Raw genomic sequence first — 18,516 nt, forward strand, 5'->3', positions numbered from 1 at the left:
GTTACATTATGATGGCAAATAACAAAAATCAAACATACAGCTTATTGATTTGTGAGCTTTTGCTAAGTGCTTTTGTTTCAGGTGTCGTTCAAGTTTAGATGGCTTTAAAGACTCGTTGGCGAGGATCTCGAGGCAGAGAATACATTTGGCCGCATTACGGCCATTCTTACTTTCTGTGGTACTTTATGTATGATGGCTCATAACTCCGAGTTTTAGATGCCCAGGTTGTATTCCATGGTTGTGGCTCTTTTGCAGATGAGTCATCTTCAGTCTGGTCGTCTGATAGTCTTTTTCTTATAAAAAATGTGTCCATTTTAGCCTTTAGCAGGAGGTAGCTAGATAGTTTTCAGGTGCACAGCAACTTTCTGATGTAGCGGCTGGTCGATTCTGATTGGCTTGAGTGGTTTTTGTTTTTGTTTTTTTTATTAAAAGATTGGCATTTGAGGAAAAAAAAGATTGGCATCGAAGGACACATAGATTTCTACATGCAGTGATTAATAACATCTAAAAAACATATATTAGGGCTGTATGATATTAGGAAAACATGTGATAATGTTTTTAATATCGCAATAACTATAGTTGCATAATAACATAAACCGGGAGAAGGCGCACAGCCCGGCCGCAGCGCTACCAAGTCCGGGGCAGACACAAGAGAGAGCCGAGCACAGCTCTACTATGTCCACTCACCCACAGTGTTAATTTGGGGTCTTTTCAAACATGTTTTTCTTTTTACACTCTTTAGCGGCTCTGTCAGTAGTTTACTGCTCCTCTCACAGAGAGAGGAAAAGAGCGAGCGAGCGGCTGATGAATGCGCTGCTCTGAATAAAGATTTAACTCATTAATAAAAGAATCGATCATTATGTGATGATCAGTGTTGATAATATGGCGACAAACAAATCAACATTTAAACTGTAGCGAGTCAGAGACGTCAGCGGAGAGACACACACACACACACAGAGCAGCGGCGTCTGTGTGTGTTTGTGCGCTGTTACTTTTCCTTCAGGTTCTGGGATCATAAATAACCTTCACAATTCTTTTGTATAATCAGCCACTCATATTGATGAATTTAACTCGGGAAAACGTGATCACTAGAAGTTTCCAAAGTAGAGTTTAGTCGGAGGAGGTGAAGCGAGATTTGACGGAACCACGTCGCTCCGTCAAATCTGTTTTATTCAGATTCACTGACGGAAAAACCCGTCAATGATCTGAATGTCTTCAATAATTTATCCGGGGCAGCAGGGCTCCATCTGATCGGCCAAATATATTGACATGCAGAGCATGAATGCGTGGCGCATGGCATGGATCATCATATATCGCAGTTTTTTGACGTCTTTTGTGATACGTCTATCGCGCACCTTAATATCGCGATGACGATAGATTTTTGATATATCGTGCAGCCCTAACATATATTACATTTTTATTGTCACATTGTCCCCCCTTTTTCCTTTACAGTTTCCATGACCAACCTGGCGAACCCCCGGGGGGGCGGGAACCAGGAAAAACAGTGACGTAACCAACCTTTGGCATGCCTTAAAAACACGTGATGTACCCTGTGGTGCTGGTGGTTGACAGAGATCATGGAATCCAGCTTGACTCCTGCAGCAGGTTTTAGTCCAAGCTGGTGTTGTTAGGGAATGAGACATTAACATAATCTGTGATGTATCATTCATTTTCATAACGCTAAACTGGCCCCAACCGCCATGAGCCACAAAGACACATTCATGACTCTGCTGGTTGACTTAAAGGGGACATAGCATGCAAATTCCACTTTGTTAGTGCTTCTACACGTTAATGTGGGTATCTGGCATGTCTACCAACCCAAAAACTCAGGGGAAAAAACACTCATGCATTTTGTTATGGTTCCTCTAAGTCAGAAACGTCATGCTTGAGTGACTCGATTGAGCTTCCTGGGTTTTGTGTCGTAACAAGGCACTGGAAGTCTCCCTACATGGCCTTGGCCCACCCCCCACCTCATCCCCCCGTCCCCCCACACTCGTTACGCCGGGTTTACACCGGACGCAGCGAGGCTGCGAGGCAGCGCAGCGCCGTTCCCAAGCAGCCGCCTGGCTGTTCACACGGGACTCGCATTTCTCCGCTGGTCAGCCCGCAATTCACTCACATGTGGCATTTGTCTGGATCGTTGGGACTGGGAGGCTGCAGCAGCTGCTCGGGCGCGACCGCTCGCTCTCCCATGCGTGAGCTGGAATTTGTGTCAACGCCACACAGCCAGCAGTGTGGAAGACTTCCGCAGTGTTCAGCACTACTGTAACACCGGCCAAACACACAGAGCCCCCCCACTCGTTACGCCGGGTTAACACCGGACGCGGAAGCGCCGCTGCGAGGCAGCGCAGCGCCGTTCTCAAGGTCAGCCCCATAGACTGTATATATAAGGTCAGCCCGCGATTCTGCTTTCTCCGCTTGTTGTTGTACCCGTTGAATGTCGGGTTCGGGGGTAAATGATGGTCTTCATAGCCCCCCACCTCTCTTTCTCTCTCTGTCTGTCTGCTTGTGTGCTTGTAGTGGATGGGCAGAGGGGGACATTTAATTATGTGATTGGGAAAATTAAAACTCCAGGACAACAGAAGGGGAATACAAAGTATGGGATGCATATTTGATAATTTATATCATATAAAATATGTAATTTATATCGTTTAAAATCATGGGGGGAGAGGGGGAGGGGGGAGCTGGCTCATTAGCATTTAAAGGAACAGGCACTCAAAACAGGTCACTCTGTGGAGGGCTGTTTTATACAGGGTAAAAAGGGTGCTGTTTTAAATGATCCTTGTGGTATTTTGACCAAAGTATGTTACAGACATTTCATTAAGACCCCAAGGAACCATATCAACTTGTGGTAAAATGGGCATGCTATGTCCCCTTTAAGATTCAGTGTGAAGTGAATGTTGACTGTGTTAAAGCCAGGACATTTTCAACAACCTGCTACAGATTTTACACATGTGGACCACACCCTAATTCCTCTCAGTGAAAGTGTTATTTAAAATTACTATGTCACCCTATGGCCATAGTTTAGAGAGAGGTACAGTCAGTTTTTCTCTGGGAGTGGGAATAAATTATTATGTAGTAAAAAAGGACAGTCCATTGGATGGGCTTCCATAGTTGCGCAATTTCTTCTTGGTTTTCCAGTTGGGAATATTACTGATATTTCGTGATCCAATTCTTGAATATTTCCTCTCTAGAGCAATACAATAAAACATGCTCTTCTATATCCCCCCTTCCACAATATTCACACTTTCCATTATTATGTTTTCAAATCACATACAGAGAACTGATACCATAATCTTATTGTAACTCTCCTCTTCCCTATTTTATCCTCCAGATGCTGCATTCCCAACTTATGATTGATTTTCAAATACATATCTGTCTTTGTTCCAGTCTTTCTGTACACTCTTTTTGATTTTCCCTCAAGTGCCACACTGGCTTCCAACTTACTAATATTTACGCTCCCCCCGAACCTGCTGACAAGATGTATGTATTTAACAATAATTCCTCTTTAAACCTGGAGCTACAAAAGTTAGATGTAATTGATGCACACAAATCTGATGCAATTCCTACTCACTCTGTATGATGGCTATTAACTCCTTGTAAATTGACCCAATGTGTCATCATAAGTTGCCTTGATTGTATTTTTTTGGTGTGGGGAGATGCAATTTGTCTTTTTTGTATGATTAAGTGATTATAAAACAAATGTAAGAAAGTACAGGGATGTAAATAGCCATAATAGCACATAGGAATACATGCATCCATTCCGGTGGGGTCTCTGTGATCTGAGACCAAGATGGCTGTATTTCAACTTTGCACTGAGTTTCCTCATAATCTCTTCAGAAAAGAAAACATTTATATTCCTCACACATTTTAATTCTGCCCTGTCATGCAATTCCCATATGAATGATCACTTCCACACCGTTCAGTTTTTTTTTTTTAGGACATTTGAAGAATAGTTGGTGGGACAATCGTCTTTCAATGTAATCTATAGCCTGCTGTATATTCCATTGTTAACAACACTCTCTTTAGAAAACCCAGCAGCACTGATTAACGATCAACACTCTTCTCTCAACCAATAACTTTACCATCTTTTATGCTTGAGTTCATTTTACCACAGAAAAGATCATTTGGACCCCTCTGTGCATGCAAGTAATTATATAGTTTTTGGAAAACTCACTGGACAGCCTCAGTTTTTATGTATTATGGTTGTGTGCTTTTATCATTGATGGTGGACCTGCTGTCAAGTAAATTTATTCTCAACAAGGGGGCAGTCTGTGCAGTGTTGGCTACAGCATTCCTGCAGTCCAGCACAAGTATAATCACAAGGCCAACTGACTTGATATGAAAAGTGATGGTACACCTATACATTTATATTCCTTTCAGTTGCCTTACTTCCTACACTTACCAAACACCTCTAAAAAAAAGGCTACATATAATACAAAATAGGCTAAATATAAGACTTTTAAATGCAGTTTAATACAGTTGTCTGAAAGGTTGTGTTCAACTTGCTCCTTGAAGGACTAACTGTGACCCAAAGTGTTTTTATGGGGCTAGAACCTTTGTGTTCTATTTAATATATGTAACCTCACAGCAGTGACGCAGCTGGAGGCACTCATGAATGAAGCACAGGAAAACAAGTTACAGTTTGGATGGGACAGTGGTTTTGAGGAGGGTTACTGAGAATGGGGGTTTTACTTTAAACAAATTTTGAGGTAAAACCTCAATATATATATTAGATGGTGAATATCCTCCAGCAAACTGGTTAACAGCAACTACTAATATTGGACGTATTGTCAATATTCGAACTTCCCTTAGGTGGCATAGGCATATTTGGGATGAGGGTTACTAGACCACAGGTCTGGAAAATACAATAATTGCAAGAAAACATTGATCACAGACAAATCCTTTCGACAAACAAAGACACAGGAGAACCTCCTGTTTCTTTATTCAGAATATCAATATTATGCTATGTTATTATTATTATATTATATTATTATTTTCAGGTGAGCTGAGCCCCCTCGGTGTACTGTTGCCTTAATCAAATACTCTCACCTATTCATCATTTGAGTCCATGTCCTCCTAATAGCAATGCTGTCCACCTCTTAAAAAAAATTCAGATTCAATTATTTTTTCGTAAAAAAAGATTGTAACAAATAAAATATATAGGTAAATCCTACTTAGCATACTCTGAATTTTGAAGTCACTATATCACTTTTTTCTTTTGTCAGTGGTGAGACGGATCTGTCTGGCAATCAGCAAGAGTACAGATCCAAGAAGTCAACGCTGACAGTGCTCAGTGATTATAGATGGAGTGACTGAAAAAGCATGTTTCAAAATAAAAGTTCCAAGTATTGAGGCAATAACAGCAGAGAGGAACAGTGACTGCAGGTTGAAGCCTGCTCATGGGGATACACAAACATTTAGCAGATACGGTGACATAGCTGACGCAGCTGGAGGCACTCATGTATGAAGCACAGGAAAACAAGTTACAGTTTGGATGGGACAGTGGTGTGGAGGAGGGTTACTGAGAATGGGGGTTTTACTTAAAAAAAATTACACAGAATTACAATGATGTAAAAAGGACAAATTAACAACTTAAGGTTTTAAGACTTTATGTAAACATTGGAGCGAGTCATACAAAAATCAAGCCCAGAGCATGGAAGTGCGTTATGTTGGTGAAAACTGCGATTTAATATGTTCAGCGAGACCATGACCATGATGAGATGATGATGAGACCTGAGTTGTAGCTCTGCTCGTTTCTCTGTGAATTTCTTTGCATTGTTGAGTCGACTGTATTTACAGAATGGGTTTGTGTCTTTCAAAGGCTTATCAGTCAACTTATAGGGGGCAATGTCTTGGGTTTTTTAACACATTCTGCTAATTTAGTAATTGTAAGAAAAAAAATGTTAAATGACAGTCGTAGTATAAATTTATTGGGTTTGTGCCAATAAGGTTCGTCTATTGAGTTATTTTCCAAGTGTTGCAGTTTAAAGACATTGAGCAGACTCATAAGCTGAAGTTGTGAACACCAAGTCAGCATTGTTTAGCTAATGTTGTGTTGCTGGTGCTTTAAGTGTGTGAGGCTGTGGTCACACTAAATATTGGCATTACTATCAGTTTTTTCCTTAAGAAATTCTGCATGAACTGATTTTCAACTATTAAATATTTTTATAACAAGTCATCTTATGTTATGTCCTGATATGTGCTGTTGTTTTGTGTTGGAGAGGTTTTGTCATTGCTCTTGTTTCTATAGGTACATAATGGCTCTGCTGTGGCTCAGTTTATGTGTGTATCTATTCTCCACACTCCCCACAACTTTGTGGTAAATATTGTTTAATAATACTATTATTATTTGTTTGTTGAAGAGAGCAATGGTGTTATTTACATTTCAGATGCAGAGACATACAGTAAATTGTCTATTTGCTACTGTGATAGAAAAAGACTGGCATTAGCCATCAAAAAAATCTGTTGACCTCTTGGGTTTACCCATCAGCCAAACTACACTCGTGACTGGTTTTAATTTGGTGGCTGATCAGTGTATACTATCTATGTTTAGAGTTTTACATGGTATAACTGTTTCGTATGTTACTCTTTGTTGCTGCAGATTGACTAGAAAATTCCGTCTGAGTTTCTACTGCACAGAGTTGATGCTTTTTTTGTTGTGAGAATATACATCTATATTTTAATTTGATCTATTAATGTCATGGCAGGGCTGTTGAAGGTTTTTTCAGTGGACAAGATGAGTCGTCCAGAGTGTTGGCACTAGCTGTTAATCTAGAACCTTGCTCCTAGCCAGTTGTAAAATAACAAAGTACAAATACTTTCTAAATATTATTTTTCACGAGGTTTTCATACTTTCTTTGATAACCTTTACTTTGCTATATTTTCTGAATGAAATGGGTAGTTTCTCTCTGATACATTTTACCTGAGCACATTTCCTAGATAAATAAATCTTATAACCAAGAGACACATTTGCACATTTGGCAAAGATGCAGCATTGTAATGCTGATATGTAGCTGTGCTGCTACAGAGCTTCTAAATGTAGCATTTCCCCTTTGTTCCTTTTTGTGGACCATTTCCAAGGTCGAGGTTAAACTTTAAACAGTTTTTTCCTTCTTTGTTTTCAATGAACTATTTGTAATAAATGTATGATACAGATTGTCTTTGACCTTTTAATAGTCTAGTTAAAAAGTCTCGAACAGTTAAATTTACCTTCCAACTTTTCCATCCATCCATTAATTTGTCTGTTTCATAGAGAAGACTGCATCATATCCAATGTGTGCTAACTCTAAAAGGTGGTAGCTAAATGGAAATGCAAGGGAGACACACAGTGGACATATCCAGCCAATTCACTAAGCTGACAAAGTTGTTCACAATAGCCCCCCTTTGGTGTGTTGATATAACAGATACATCCACTCCATTTTTTCAGTAGCTTGTACATTGAATTTTAATTTTATTCTTCATCATATTTATGATTATATAATATTATATATTATAATTACTTCATCAAACAGTCATAATTAATTTTGTTCACTGGCATTCCCTGTGGAGTTCCAATTTTTGCACATCTCCCTCATGGGGTTTCTATTGCCATTTACTGTGCTGCTTTGCTCAAATAGGGGGAGTCAAGCATTTTCTTTAAAGGCAGTTTGATTGTGGGATGAAACACATTGTATTATATCAACTCTATGGATTCAGAATACAGAAAGGCATCCTGACCAGACTCCTTGATTCTCTTATATTCGCCTGACAAACACCTGTTAGTTTAGATCTGAAAAACCTAATGTAGTGATCTGATCTCAAAATTCAGCTAGTGTGAAATGGTATGGTAAGTATCTTAAAATTAATTATTGCTTTCAGTTCAGCAAAGGACAAATCATGTTTTCAAATTGCTGATCATCATAACCATTACTTCGTCTTAACTTACAAAATATTGCTTCAAGTATTATGCTATTATTTTGACTGAATATCTGCCACCATGCTGTGTTACTCAATATGTAACTGTGCATTATGTTTAATGTATTGGCTTGTATTTACTAACTTCACTTGAAAACATATTTGTCATTTGTCCAGGTTAGCACTGAGGGCTGACTAAACAGCACCACAAAATGTAGCCTCCACAAAGACTACACAGCTGATTGAGCAACTCTGTTACAACATAAAATGAACATTATAAACCAAAACAATGCAGAGGATAAAACCATCCTGGGACTAGGGTGAGCTGTTCATACAAACTCTGAGCATTTTTCAGGTGGAACAGTAATTTGTGTCTGATTTGTATTGCCCATGCAAAGCTTTTTGAACTCTGGACATTCATCAGTCTGCACAGAGAAAGACAAGCAACCAAGTGATGTAACAGGAAGCTAAACACATTTTCTGTGTAGGTGGACTTTAGTCCCCTTTAGCCAAAATCATGACACTACCGAGATAAAACAATTCTATTTAGAAGGCACAATAAAGGAAATACAGTCATGTAATAACATGTGGTTACAGTTATTGCAGATTTATTTGTTGGAGAGTTCCTATTTATTCCAGGTCTGCCTCTCTGAACTTAAATAACAACTGTCCCTCCCATTACAAGTCATGCAGCCTGCACATTTTCCATTACAACTTTATTAGCACTTCTTTTCATCTAATTGTCCATTAATGTTTGACACTGATGAATATCAGGTTTCACTATATTGATCACACATTATCAATACAGCGACTGAATTTGCATCTTAGCCTGTATAATGCTAAATACAATATATTAATGAAGGCCATTCTTGGCCTCATTAGTTCCATTTGAGCTTCTTGCTATAACAAATTAAATGTCTGCAGTGAAAATGTGTGCATTGGTAATGGTAATGTAATGCACCTCTGGTGATTGACCAGTTACTCATCATCCTCATACAGAACTTCATCAATGAGCACATCGTTGTCATCAACAGGGATTTCCTGGCACAGCTGCTCTTTGAAGGCCAAGGCGATGGTGTACGGCTTTCCTTTAGAGTATCTGATGCAGCGTTCCAAGTAGGTGTCATAGTAGCCCTTCCCTCGTCCCAGACGCTTCCCCATTTGGTCAAAACCCAGGCCTGGCATCAAGATTAGGTCCAGACCTCCTGGATAATGAGAGCAAACATAGTAATCCTTGATAGAGGTCTAGACAGAGGTCTCCTGTCTTTGCCTGTATATATGGACAGATATCAACCACATCAGTGTCCAAGATATGACTGTACATATTTGATGTCTACAGATATTTCAGATCTTAAAGAATACTTACACTAAGAATTCCACTCCCGGAAATACAAATTACAAATGCAATTTGGCAACTACTATTTGTTGGACTCTGCCACCAACAGATCAGGGTTTTCAATTATCTAGTAAAATAAGTCAATATTTAGATATCAGATGCTGGTGAATATGTGGCTCCACAAATCAAGACAATTTATTTATCAAGCACATTTGAAAAATACAAATGGCTGAATAAAATCTAACTGCAGAATTAGAAAAAAATCGCAGTTATGGTTAACGCATCTTGCAAAGGGGTAAGTGGGTTTGGTCAGATTAAAGAGATAGTTCACCCAAAACTGAAAATTCCCTTTATCTACTTACCTCTATGCTAGGGCTGCACGATTATGGCCAAAATCACAATTATTTTTGATCAATATTGAGATCACGATTATTTATCACGATTATTCATTAATTTTAGGGACAACATCTTTTTATTGCACTTTCACGTTTAAATGAACAAGAACACTGCTTCCACTTCCATTGTTGTGCTACATTCTGGCTAATGTACAAATCTTTGCATCAGACTGGTCCTTATCACAGTGCATCTCGTAGAAGGAAAATATAAATAAAATAGTATCAACACTTTTTACCCAAAATTAAATCAACAGAGCACTGCTTTCACTTCCATGTTGTGCTACATTCCAGCTAATGTACACGTCTTTGCATCAAAATAAAACTTATACGTTCCCTTTGTATTTCCCCCCGACGTTTTTCATACAGTGCAGGTAATGCCTGTTTGGAGAAATAATTACGCAAGGGGATCACGTATCTCTTGTCTAGTGTCTTGACCATTTTTTTGAAGCCTTCATTGCTCACAGTATTTATTGGACACATGTCTTTGGCCAAATGAAATGCGATTGCATCCGTTATTTCAGTGTGTCTTTGGGAGGTGGATGGATACGCTGTCGCGCTATGCAGGGTCGCTGTTATGGTTTTCTGGGTTGACGTTGGACATGGACGGAGATTCAGTGAGGTAACGTTAGCTTTGGCCTTAATGCATTCGTCGTACTGTGGTTTGTGGTGATTTTTCAGGTGGTTGAACAAGTTCGTTGTATTGCTATGCGGCGCAGACACAACTCTAACGCACTCTGTGCATATGATTTGTTCTTGGTTAACATCACTTGCCCTATATCCCACCCCAAAATCGTGATCGCGATTAAAATTCGATTAATTGTGCAGCCCTACTCTATGCCCATGGAGGGGTGGGTGAAGTGTTTGAGTCCACACAACACTTTTGGAGTTACAGGGGTAAACAGTGTTGCAGCCAAATCCAATACTATTGAAGTAACTGGGGGACCGATTCTTCAGACAGAAAAAAACAACAGAAAAAACATAAAATGTCTCCATACTGCTCCTGCGGTGTTATCCAAGTGTCTGTAAGACCCGACTTTCAAATTCAACTCGAAACAGTGTCATTTAGACCATGTTTTTAGCCTAAATGTCTGCTGTGATCCATGCACAAATGCAGCTCCAGATGAGAATATCAGAGGACATTCAGGCTAAAAATATGGTGAATGCGACGCAAGTTCGAATTTGAACATCGGGGCTTGCGGACACTTGGATGAGACCTCAGGAGCAGCATGGAGGCATTTATATTTTTTCCTGTCGTTTTTTATGAATCGATCCCCCGTTCCAATTGTATTGGATTTGGCTGCAACGCTGTTTACCCCTGAAACTCCAAAAGTTTGGAGTCCTCCAAAGTTTTGTGGACTCAAACACTTCACCCACCCCTCCATCGGAATAGTGGTGAGTAAATAATGATTACATTTTCAGTTTTGGGTGAACTAGCCATTTAAGGCCACTGCAGGTTGGCTCTACTTAATGGATTGGATGGCTGCAGGTATTAAAACAACTTCACCTAAAATTCTGTAATTAATAGGTATCTGGTGGTTTGTTTGTTTTAAATTAAACTTTGGGTCTATGGACATGTTTAATAGATATTTGGTTCTCTGCGCTTTGCAGAGTGTTGTTATTTAGCCTGTTTTTCAGATCCTGGTAAGACACTTACCTTTTTTCCATTTACACTATGCCCTCCAATACTTAGATTTTTGCTATTCTAACACTGTTCGACTGGGTACTGTGATCAATTCTTAAGCACCAGCAGGGGGAGGTTTTATCAGAGAGGAGGAGAGGGCACCTGAGAACTGGCTGGCAGAAAGAGGGGTCATAGTCCAGGAATAGTTTCCTGGCAGACTGGCTGTAAAAGTCTGGGAGGGGAGTGAGCTTAAAAATACAGTGATCCAACGACCGAATAATCCTACACTGGAATGCCATGTGGAATGCCACCCTTGAAGTAGGGGTCAAGAGTTTGACCATATGAAAAATTTGTATTGAGTATTTAGATGTATTTGAAATTTGTGATCATGAGGTCATTTGGTCCATTGTTTGTGAAAACCCGGTCATGCCAGTAGCACCTTGTAAATTGATGCTTGTCTATTTCAGGTGTTAAGGTACAGGTACTTAGAGCGGGAAGAAAGGCAGAAAACTAAAGTTTAATGTCGTATTATTGACATTTGATTTGCTTTCCACACAAGACTTTGACAAGTATATTGAAATGGAATATTATAAGTCAGCTCAATCTTCGTTATGGTACTCATAACGTGCCAAACCTTACTCTGAAGGTTATAATATTAAAAGTAGGTTAAATCTGTCATTATATCTGTGGTCTCCCATGTTTTTAAAATCTGGAGTTGAAAATCCTCTAGTGTGCACCAGGCTTTAAAGATTGTTTTTAATCAATATTTAAAAAGAGCAAGTTATGACTGCCATTATGAAAATTTAGCTGATTTTCCCTTTAATTTTCCACCGTAAAATTACTTTACTTTACATACAGACAGTGGGGGTCCACATAAAAAAGAGTGAGGTGAAAATTCTTTGTCACCTATTAAAGATTGTTTTTAATAGTATTAAATGAGAGCAAGTTATGAATGCCATAATAAAACAGTGGCCGACATTCTCTTTAATTGTCATGTCTGTTTGACAGTTGAACAGCATTTAACAAATTACGGAAGTCCTGCTTTAGAAGCTCTGACTGTAGAGGGGGAACATTGTCTGTGCCAACATGGCTTTTGCATGGTGTTAAGAATGGACAAAAATGTATCTGTTCTGTCTCTGCTGAACTTCTATACCCGAAATGCAACAAACTCTCCATAACGTCTCTGACATTAGAGAGACAACTCAGAAATACAGACAAGAGGTCAGAATATAAAAAACTATGTAATGTGTGTTGTGGAAAAGGTTTTGTGTGAGTGTGTGCTTGTGTATCTATAGTTGTGAGGGCTAATTTTGGTTCAATACCATAATTGTAAGGATGTTTTGACGTTGAGGACATTTTGGCTGGTCCTCACAATTTCAAAGGGCTGTTTGAGGGTTAAGACTTGGTTTTAGGGTTAGGGTTAGTTTTGAAGGTTAAGGTTAGGGTAAGTGGCTAGGGAATGCATTATGTCAATAAGTTTCCTCACAACTATAAAGAGTCAAGTGTGTGTGTGTGTACATGCGTACCTGCAGCCAGTGCTTCCTCTCTGCTGTTGTCATCTTCAGCAGGCTGTCGGATGTTCCAGGAGGTCAGGGGCAGCGTTTCCATGTCCTGCAGACTGGTGAGCTGCAACATGTCCATATGGCTGCAGCTCCTCTCATATCTGGGGATGAAGCAGCTTTTTCCCCATTTGAACGCGTCTTTGATGATTTCCTCCGTGCACACTTCATCATGCATGCTGAGAAACACGGCAATCCTCTTGCAGGACACATATTTGGGGTGTCGGAAAAGCTGTAAGGAAAAACATAGGAAGGGAAAGAAGGAATCAGTGACACTTTTTTTTTGCTTGTATAATATTTTTGATCATGGCTAGAAGGGAGCCTGTGACTCAAGCATTTCATTGCCAGCAACTGTTGAATGTAATGGTTGTGCACATGATAAATATAGTCTTGAATCTTGAATCACAGTCAAGAGCCCAGGAGTAGGGCTCAACATAAACAAACAAATAATCATGTCCATCTAACTTCCATGATTGATTCATAGATAAAGCTTTATTCTTGTTTGTAAATAACTTGATATTTTTCCAAGAGCTGAAACGATTAGTCAAACTAGTTTAATAAAGATTATGAATAACTCTTTTAATTATTTAACAATACCCAAGACCGTGAGTTGTCAGTGGGGGATAAAAACGACGTGTTTTCAGTATTACTTGGCCACAGCTAACAGTATTCTCTCTAAACCACGACATTATTTCATCTCTCCCACTTACCTTCTGTGACACCACCAGGGACTGTCGTCGTTTCTCCTCGTCACTCAGCGCTGCTACCCGTCTCTTGATCGCTTTCCTCAGCGCCTGCTTCGCCGCTCGCAGGGCAGCCATTAGCTAGATAGTGTGTGTTCTGTGAGAAGACGGGTTCGACATAGTGCTGCGCCTCATGCAACTTTCGACTTAAAGTTAAACATTGACAAGTGTGACAGCATATGTCAGACACCACACTGAAAACATCTAAACACGCGTTCTTCTTTATGGGCGGAGAACAGTAGCAACATTTGACTACATACTGCCACCTACCGTACCGGAGGATGTACCAGGGGATGAGAGACAGCATGTCACAAGATACACAGTAAGAGCTGACAGCTGTAGTAATAGTTAGTCCGCCTCAACATTCTCTTCTCTCCTCAATACTGGTGTATTTTTTTACGTCAATATATTGTTGTGATAATTTCTTCATAGGTCAGAATCAAAGTGCTATATTTTGGGATTTTCTTCTTCTTCCTGTATCACCAGCTTAGTTACTTAGTAGTTACCTACTCAGTAGCTTAGTTACTTAAGTCTAGTCATATCATGAATATTTCTTGGTGAAAACTTGGTGAATAATCACGAAATTTAGGACGTTATTAGTGTTATCATTGTTTAATTCTATTTTTATTTTGAGACATTCTTGGAAACAATTCAAGGAGCAAGTTGAATGGTTGTCTGGATTTTAGGAAGCTAGGCTTCCACAACCGTGACCCAGATCTGACCAACCTTTTGAAACACTGAGGTTTTCTGACAAGACTTGCATGGCAGAGAAGAGAAAGGGGTAAGGTTGGGTATTATTAAATTCTTCAGTTTGATTTAGACCACAAGCTAAATTTAAAGTTTGCTCCTAAATCAAAATGTGTTCAAAACTCTGCTTTTCTGTGGCAGAGGCTGATGTGGAGAACTAGAGAGAGTGAAGGTTAATTTTAATCAGAATAAATGAAACATAAGTTATGGACACAAATAAAACGTAACTACGAAATTACAAATGCAACATGTTAAAGACTTGGGTTATAGCATACTGTGAGTCTAAAGGCTTAAACAATTTAATTTGACCGATTTTCGAATGCGGTTTGGCATGGTTGTTGTTAACGCGCCCTCATTGCTTGGCAGCAGCTGGTAAAGATAGTGGAGTTGTAGATGGATAGAATCCCAACAGAACACATGACTGTATTCCTCTGTGACAGACTGGGCACGTGTAGAGTGACCATCCTCTGACAGTGGCCGGAGATCACTCAACTGTGTTTTTATCCATCAGCCAGATGTGTGCCTCGTTTCTACCACAGGACAGATTTTTGCTGGAGAAATGGTTGACGTGCAACACTAGCCAATGAGTGGATAGGAGTGTGCGCAGCTTGAGCAGCGAGCAGCCAATCGTGGTGAGTGGTGTGTGGTTATGCTGAGGATCGATGACCACGATGTCGGATGTTGTCAGTAGAGAAACGGAGAGAGAGGACCGGGCACTGTTACTGAGGCCATAGGGGAGGTTTCCCTCTAACTAAAACATGACTGAAATATGTGTTACCTCTGTGCTGAAGCTGCCTGACTATATACTATGGATTTTATTATGACAAATGGGTGTTGGAGCAGAAAACCAGTGGTCTCAGTGTTGTGACTGGCAGGGCTTTACATGTAATACCAGCTCCCTTGTTTATCTTTATGCATAAGAAAGGTTACGGTGAGTGACACATAACATTATCTGTTGCGTTTTTTAGTTAGTGAACTAACTGTGTTGTGGCTAAACTCATTTAAATATCAGTTTGGCATGAAGGACTCTGGGACATTTACCAACAGTGGAAGGTCAAAATGTCATAGACCTCATGGGACTAATTCCCACTTGTGTGTGTGTGTGGCGGAGGCTCAGTCTGTTTTGAACACATGAAGCAGGAAACCTTTCAAAGGTCATCAGCTGCACTTTTCGTCAGGTGACACTGAAAGTTTACAGTGCTTATCAATCTTACAGTGGTAACATAGAGGTTCTTGTGGTGTTCCCTAAAACACTAACATAATCAACACACATGAAGGGGAAGTGCTTCTTGTAATAATCTGAATCCAGGTGGCGAGGAGCTCACTTTGCCTGTGATTTGCTCCTATCATTGTCAGAGGTCTAGTTGCAGTCGTTTGTTGTGGTAAATGAGATATTGTCTCCTCGGTCATGTAGCATGTGGGTGCAGTTTGCAGGGTTTGTTCAACAGATCCACAGAGGGTGAGTACACTGTAAGAGAAATCCTGTGGTTTTTACGGAAAAAAACTGGCAGCTGTGTTGCCAGGGACAACTTGGAATTTGACAGTTTAATTGCTGAACCCCATTCACTTTCACTGAAAAATACTGTAAATGCTTCATTGAAAGGCTGTCATTTAACTGAATTTTTCTGCAAATTTTACTCCAATATTGTTTATAATGTGGTGTCTTAGGCAGTGTTTATGACAAGACTTTACAGTAAAAGCAACATCTAAATACTGCATAAACATCTTCTGTAAAATGTATTCATTTCCATTTTATGGCTCCTATATCCATCTCAATATATAAACTGTATAAGTATTCTGTAAAAGTATTCTTCTCTGTAAAAGTATTCTTCACCACCTTTAGGATTATTGTTCTCTGAAAAATAGAAAGTTTATAATAAAAGTCATTTACACTGCACTGCTATAGATGTTTGACCAGAAATGTGAAAAATGTAACCCGGTGTACACAGATTAAGCATTTAAAAATTGAAAAGCAATCTAGATATACCTTAAGAGTTACTGTACTGAAAGATTAAAAAAAATAATAACTTGCCTTTCCAAGAATTTATTAACCTAAAAAAAAATCTACAAAAACACCTGTCATTTCTCTACATACATATTTGTATGTGTACTTTACAAACATCATTACAGACAGCATGTGACAGACACCCTCTAAGGAATACTGCATTACCTTATTAGAAAAAATAGAATCAATGTACCAATGTACATCATGCTAGGTATGATCCAAAAGTGAATCAAGGTAAGGACTCGGGGTTCACGTGAAGCCGGGATTTGTGTTTCTCTTCTCCAATTTAATAATTAAATACCTTAATTTACAACCAAAAACTTCACATCAATAAACATTTTTATTCAAGCTATTGTTTTAAAGCCACTTATAATCGTAAAAAGGTAAAATGACATGTCCCCTAACCCCCAAGTCACTGCAGCAGGGACTTTAGCTTTGTGTCAGTTCAATAAAGTGAAAAGCCAATTCAAAAGGAAACACCTCTGCAGAAACTCAAGGGTTGATGCCAGCTCTGATGGGTAACGTTGAAGCAATAATAGCTCCCAAACATCATGCACAGCGCAGAAACGAAGGAGGGGATGTTGTTGTGTACAATGTTTCGATCCACACTCGGCCTGAACCGTGTTGAAGAATAGCAGGATCATCCTAAAAAACTGAACATAACAAGAAACACAATACAAAATTAAAAAAGACGTCTTTCTGAAACATATCACAAAACAATTTGAGCATATATGTTTTGAAATTATTACTATCAGTTAAATTGCATAACATCAATATAGAAATCAGTGCATGTGCAGGTTGGGGGGAAAGAAATAATACAATATACAGAAAAGAGAGAAAAAGAAAAGGAAGAAAGAAGAGATAAATACAAAAGAAAGAAATACTCAGGAAAAAAAACAATAGTAAACTTACCACACACAACAATGGTGGGAGTCATCTGTACTTCCCCTGCCAGGCATGTGTCCTCCACATAGCAGAGCATTGCGTCTTCCTTCTCATCAAAGTAGGACAGCAGAAGCAGCAGCATCTCTTTGACGTCTTCAGAGCAACCACTCAGCTGTCCTCTCATCACTTTAGACTTTGTTACAGCCTGTAAGAACTTTTTGTTCATTGTTCAAACAGTATTCATGTAGTTCAGGAGCCGTTCCCCTTCAGATCCAAATTAAGTGTGAAAGTTTCTTCGAGCCCAATTTCGGCGAGTTCCTTGTAGTGGACTGCCAATGCGAAGTTTGTCGAACCAAAAAGGCCACACTTCCAGGAAGTATTTTATATATTTCCTTTGGTTGACTTGTTCACGCTGTGTTTAGAAAGTCAACTTCATTAGAAGTTTGAACTCCTCTGTATTTGCATCAGTTTGTTGAGACATGATCTTCAGTTTTTCTTTCTTCTCCTGCTGGCTCTCAGGAGTCTCTCCATGGGGCAGAAATTTTAAATCCTAGTTAATGCAACCATAAGTGTCCTGGAATGCTGCTCTCTGTTCTGGAGGGACTTCGTCTGTGTCGGACTCACTAGTTTCTAGCAGAAAAGGAGAAAACTAAAAAGACAGAATGGCCCTTTAATCCTCAACAGGAAAAGGAGGGGCGAGGGAGATGATAATTTGGGCACACCTGTGAGTCAGAGATTGTGGCAGAATAGTGCTTGCCCTCTTGATCACTCAGCTGTATCAGCCAATCACAAGCCAATAGGACACTATATATAGATGTAGTTGTCTGCTGAGCTCTCCCCTGACGCTGACGGCACACACTCACTTTCCGGTCCGTTTGACTTCCGGCATGAGAGCGGCAGAAATGTTTGAAACGTATTGTTCTCCTCTCTGGGACTTTCGTCATTATATGGCTTTGTAGTGGTTTAAAGGGGACATAGCATGCCCATTTTACCACAAGTTGATATGGTTCCTTGGGGTCTTAATGAAATGTCTGTAACATACTTTGGTCAAAATACCACAAGGATCATTTAAAACAGCACCCTTTTTACCCTGTATAAAACAGCCCTCCACAGAGTGACCTGTTTTGAGTGCCTGTTCCTTTAAATGCTAATGAGCCAGCTCCCCCCTCCCCCCTCTCCCCCCATGATTTTAAACGATATAAATTACATATTTTATATGATATAAATTATCAAATATGCATCCCATACTTTGTATTCCCCTTCTGTTGTCCTGGAGTTTTAATTTTCCCAATCACATAATTAAATGTCCCCCTCTGCCCATCCACTACA

General features: G+C 39.5%; 1 protein-coding gene across 1 annotated transcript; it reads right to left on the bottom strand.

Moving 5' to 3' along the window:
- Window positions 1-7,420: 7,420 nt before the first annotated feature.
- mthfs (5,10-methenyltetrahydrofolate synthetase (5-formyltetrahydrofolate cyclo-ligase)) lies at window positions 7,421-13,795 on the bottom strand. Its single transcript, XM_035153918.2, has 3 exons — window positions 13,518-13,795; window positions 12,775-13,039; window positions 7,421-9,101 (listed from the first exon to the last, which is right to left on the bottom strand). The coding sequence occupies exons 1-3, from the start codon at window positions 13,626-13,628 to the stop codon at window positions 8,875-8,877; spliced, it is 603 nt and encodes a 200-aa protein (XP_035009809.1). The 5' UTR covers window positions 13,629-13,795; the 3' UTR covers window positions 7,421-8,874.
- Window positions 13,796-18,516: the final 4,721 nt, after the last annotated feature.

Source organism: Hippoglossus stenolepis, chromosome 1 (assembly GCF_022539355.2).
Source record: "Hippoglossus stenolepis isolate QCI-W04-F060 chromosome 1, HSTE1.2, whole genome shotgun sequence".
Lineage (NCBI taxonomy): Eukaryota > Metazoa > Chordata > Actinopteri > Pleuronectiformes > Pleuronectidae > Hippoglossus > Hippoglossus stenolepis.

Coding starts and splice junctions, on each gene's coding strand:
- mthfs (XM_035153918.2), bottom strand. CDS start 13,628: ATGGCTGCCCTGCGAGCGGCGAAGCAGGCGCTGAGGAAAGCGATCAAG. Junction 13,040..13,517: donor CCCTGGTGGTGTCACAGAAG/GTAAGTGGGAGA, acceptor TTTTCCTTACAG/CTTTTCCGACACCCCAAATA. Junction 9,102..12,774: donor AGAGGAAGCACTGGCTGCAG/GTACGCATGTAC, acceptor CTCATTATCCAG/GAGGTCTGGACCTAATCTTG.